This window comes from Perognathus longimembris, chromosome 11 (assembly GCF_023159225.1).
Source record: "Perognathus longimembris pacificus isolate PPM17 chromosome 11, ASM2315922v1, whole genome shotgun sequence".
NCBI classification, from domain to species: domain Eukaryota; kingdom Metazoa; phylum Chordata; class Mammalia; order Rodentia; family Heteromyidae; genus Perognathus; species Perognathus longimembris.
The window spans coordinates 52,722,381-52,727,321 of record NC_063171.1 but is presented as its reverse complement, the minus strand read 5'-3'; the positions used below and the strand labels follow the sequence as shown (position 1 = coordinate 52,727,321).

Genomic DNA, 4,941 nt, shown 5'->3' with positions numbered 1-4,941 from the left:
TCTGTCTTCCTTTCCTTAGCATAATGTCAAGAATCATCCATTAAAACAAGGGTAAGGACTCCTTTCCTGTTTATGGCTGGATTATATTTCATTGTATGGATAGTCTGTGTTTTGTGTATCTCTTTGTCTGTTGATAGATCTATGCATAAATAATTTTAAGATGCATCAGCAAGCTAGGTGCTGGTGGCTCATGCCTGGAGTCCTAGCTACTTAGAAGGCTGAGAGCTGAGAATCATGGTTCAAAGTCAGCCTATGTAGGAAAGTCCTTGAGACTGTTTACTCCAGTTGTGCACGTGCGCACACACAGACACACACACAGAGTCTATGCAATTTTAGTAGAAACAGCATTTATCCTTAAGGAATGATTGTCTGAGGTCAGATTTCAGGCATAACCTCAAACTAGAAAGTCAGAGATCCTTCTCAGAGCTTCCTACTAACAGCTTGGAAATCAGTCTGTGGTTATGTTTGAACAGGAACAAGGCAGGCAACAGGAGTGCCCCATATATGTGAATGGCTTCCAAACCAGCCTGTGGTATAGGATGGTACTTGGTAAGCTCCTGGAATTCAAGGACCACCATTTATTCTTGCTTTCATTCCCCTCTTACCACATGGCATTTTACTGAGAAGATGTGAGAGGAAGGAGCAAAATTGGGAGCCTTAAAAGCACGGCTAGATTCCCCCACACAGGGTGTTCATACAAGCAAAATAGAAGAAAGAAACTATAGCCTACTGTAAGATGTAATATTTAATAGCACACCCATTGTCTAAAGTGGGTGTCCCATGACTCTCTCTCTCTCACACACACACCCCCTATAATTCATTATATAACTTCTTATAATCATGTCTGTCTTCTTGAAGGCAAATATACTAGTCCAGTTTGAAAATAGACTGGTTCAAACTTTTTTTTTGCAAGGCAACAGCTGTAGTGATTTAGAACAAAGATTTTGCATCAGACAGCTAGACCTGGATTCAAACAGTACCATCAATATGTGAATGTAGGCAAATGATATATGTCTTTCCACGTAAAATGAGAATAGTTACAACAGTCCCAAACTCAGAGTTCTTCCAATGATACTCAAAGTACAGCTGGACACCAATGGTTCATGCCTATAGCCTTAGCTACTCAGGAGACTGAGATCTGAGGATCATGGTTCAAAGCCAGGTCAGGCAAGAAACCCCAATAACCAGCAAAAAGCCACAAGTGGAGGTATGGCATACGCTGAAGAGTGCCAAGCCTTGAGCCAAGAGCTAAGCAAGAGTACAAGGCTCAAGATCAAGCTCCAATTCCGGTACACACATGCACACATACAAAACACATAGTACAATGCCTAGAAGATACAACTTCCATTACATTGAACTTTAATTATTAAAGATCAGAGTTTTTCTGGAAGATCATTGTGTTAACATTTACTGAGATTTGATGAAAGGATATGCTAAGGACCAAGACCACCAAGTATAGATTACTCAATAAAATTAAACTATAAACACACATGGTTCAAGTGTATTCTGTCATCTTGTGCTTCTATAGACTGTCTAGAATTGTTGGATCTCTTCAATTTGTGGGAAGGAGAGAATCATTCCTATAAAAACTTTCCATTTGAAAAATGTTTTGTTACCTACCCAAGTCCCTGGCCAGGCCGGGGTGAGGGTGGGTGGAGTCCTGGCCTCTAAGCTCTGGCCTCTAACCTCTGGCCTCTGTGGGGACAGCTGAAGTATGAGAACAAAGGGGTATGTGACAGTGACAGGTCACAAAGGACAACAAGGATAAATGTGGCTATGTAGGGGCTTAAGGCCAAAAGGGTGGCCACTTCTCCCACTAGGACTGCAGTTTGTAAACTCTCACAGAGATTTAAAATATATATATATCACAAGGTGGAGGTTGAAGGGGTTAGACCCAGAAGAAAACTTCGCCAGAACCCACCTACATCTCTACACCTTTGATGGGATTCAGTCTGGGGTCCAAGCAGCCTACAGTGCCCCCTTGTCAATCATCTGTGCTCCCGCCCGCAGCCCGGCCTCTGGGGGGCTCTGAGGAAACCTGGGGGCCCTGCGGGGTGGGATGGGGTTGAGAGACCTGCTGTAGTGCAATCTCTGTGACCCAGGAACACAGCTCTGCCAACAAGACCAAGAAAAGACCACAGGGACTCGTCTTGCCAGAGTTCCTGTCCTGGTTGGTACAAGATGGCCCTGAAAAGTGAGTCTGTGTTGCCCTATTACACCGCCCAAAGTGCCTCGGGCGTGGGCTTGTTCAATACTGCCATGGGAAAACTACAGAGGCAACTGTATAAGGGAGAATATGATATTTTCAAGTATGCACCAATATTTGAGAGTGACTTTATCCAGATCACCAAAAGGGGAGAAGTGATCGACGTGCACAACCGTGTGCGGATGGTGACTGTGGGGATCGCGAGTACCAGCCCCATCCTCCCGCTGCCAGATGTCATGCTGCTGGCTCGGCCAGCCACGGCGGCTGAAGACCAGGCTGGACGAGGCCACACCAAGGGAAGAAAGCGCAGGTCCGCAAGGCCACTGGAGCTCACCAGGCTCCTTCCACTGAAGTTTGTAAGGATCTCTGTTCACGATCGCGGGAAACAACAGCTCCGCCTGAAATTTGCCACCGGCCGCTCTTGTTACCTGCAGCTGTGTCCCCCTCTCGAAGCACGGGAAGATCTCTTTGCCTATTGGGAAAAACTGATTTACCTTCTGCGACCACCTGTGGACAGTAACAGCAGTACCTATGCCATCCCGGCTGAGGACACCATATGCATGCCTGCGTTTGAGGAGGTCGACAGGACCAGTTTGACAGCCGCCGAGTTCCAAGGGAAAGGAGATCAGGACCAAGTCAGCATCAGGAGCCTCCACCTTGTCCATGAAGTGCACGGGGCCACCTCCGCTGCTTATGCTGGTGGGGAGAGAACAAAGTATGACAAAGCCACTACCTTGTCTGAAGCATCTACCACTAAAAGAAAACCTACCAAAGACTCAGCAGCTAGAGCAGGAGCAGCCGCCATTGCAGGTGCTTACTTAGCAGCAACCAAGTCTGCAAGCTCTGGGCAGGTAAGCGCAGCCATTGCAGGAGGGGTAACCACAGGGGCAAGAGGAAGCAAAAGCCATCTGGCTATTGTGGGCACTTCCAAGACCTCCCCAAAGAGCTTTAGAGTTGCCATGGCTGGAGCAGCCAGCAAATCCATAGCGCACATTCCCCACACATCCATCAACCCCCGCCCAGAAGGCAACGTGGGAATCACAAGAATAGACGTTGCTCGCAATAACATTGAACTAGAGGATGACTTAGCCCTTGAATTGCTCAGCTCTCCCTTGCTGAATGAAAGCCGGATGGGTAGACAGGCTGGCCGGCAGAGAACCTCTCCAAACACAGCCCGCAAGGAAAGGAGGGAAAGAAGGGAGCAGAGAGAAAAGGACCGAGGCGCACATCAAACCAGGACCGGGGAAAGTCATCGCAAGACAGGGGGGGACAAGATAACCCGAAAATCATTAAGTCACAGAGCCACTAGAGAGGATAAGAAGGAAAAAGGCTCAATGGGCACCTGGGAAAGTAGGCACATTTCCCACAAGGGCAGTAGCCACATCCCCATCGCAAAGGAGTCAAGGACCTCCTACAAGTCTGGGAGGAGCTTTTCCACTGCAAGTTCGGCTTCCTCAAACAAGAGAGTTGGCCGGATCAGCTCTTTCTTGAGGAACATCAGATCCAACCTTGCTACGAAAGGGGTAGCCTCACCGCGAGGCATCACCTCATCACGTGGCAGATCTGTGGACATCGTGGCTAAGACAGTAGAGAGGACCAACATGGATGCCATCATGGAGACAGCAGAACGTGGCCAGGGACTGGAGATCATTAGTTCTGTGACATCTGATATCATCGAGACAATAGCCTTCGAAAGCCATTAAGTAGAAGCCAGGGTCAAAAGCTGCAAAGGGGTCTTGGGGTTCCAGGGAGTACCCCGAGAGTGCCTATTCCATCTTCCTTGACTGCAGTTTAAATAAAGAAGCATTCAACCTGGAATGGCTTGCTCCATGCTGTCTGCATTGTCCCATAGCTCAGGGGCGACGTCACAGTGCATTTTGTGATGTCAACTATGCCTGAGACTCGGTGCAGTCCAGGGAACCACCTCTCACCCTTAGGCTCAACAGAGCCAGTGTGAGGACTCAGCCCCATCTTGACACTAAGAGCCAAAGTCTGTGCACTGAGTGCCCCACCTCCACTTTCTCCCGGTGTTAGCATGAGGTTTTCTTCCACAGCCCAGGAGGAAGCTAAGGGAGGACAGGGAAGGACAGGCAGCATTGTTTCCTGGCAAAGAGGGGGGACCTTTGTCTAGCCTTAGGAAGTCTGGAGGGATTCACTGTAACGCCGATTGTTCTAGGAGATGGTTATGAGAATAAGTGACAGTTAGGAGAATATTGACCAAAACATTGGAAACAGTCAAAATTTCCATCAACCAAAGAAGTGCTATTACAATGAGCTATGGAGTGGGATATTCAAAGTGACAAGTGGACAGCAGCTATGTATATGTAGTTTACTCATATTTTTTAAAAAGCAATAGGATACCATTCCACTTATAGTTCATAAACAAGGTCAATCTAGATAAAAACAAGGGAATATGAAAATTAAGGCTGGTGGAAAAGCAAGAAATAACAGGAGATGGTCTCAAGACTTTCAGTGCTTTTTGGGGGGGGCTTGGGAGGAGGGAGTGGATAGTATTCAAGGTACACTTCCAGCTCTTTTTTGCTCTGGTTATTTTTGTGATAGACTCTCCTGAATCTCTGATCTCTGCTTCCTGAATAGAAACGACAGGCACCAGCCACCTGTGTCTGGTAAGAATTGGGTTTACTAAGCAAGGGAGTAGGTACATGGGCATTAGTGATTTGTGTTGGTTTACCCACCATGTTCTATGAAATCAGGATGGCCTGTTATTGTGATGG

The 4,941-nt window shown here is 47.3% G+C and overlaps 1 protein-coding gene across 1 annotated transcript; it reads left to right on the top strand.

Annotated features, from left to right (window-relative positions):
• The first annotated feature begins 2,181 nt into the window (after positions 1-2,181).
• On the top strand, positions 2,182-3,909 carry Garin4 (golgi associated RAB2 interactor family member 4). Its single transcript, XM_048357837.1, has one exon. The coding sequence runs from the start codon at positions 2,182-2,184 to the stop codon at positions 3,907-3,909; it is 1,728 nt and encodes a 575-aa protein (XP_048213794.1).
• The last annotated feature ends 1,032 nt before the right edge of the window (positions 3,910-4,941 follow it).

Excerpts from the sequence above, each read along its gene's own strand:
- Garin4 (XM_048357837.1), top strand. The coding sequence starts at position 2,182 with ATGGCCCTGAAAAGTGAGTCTGTGTTGCCCTATTACACCGCCCAAAGT.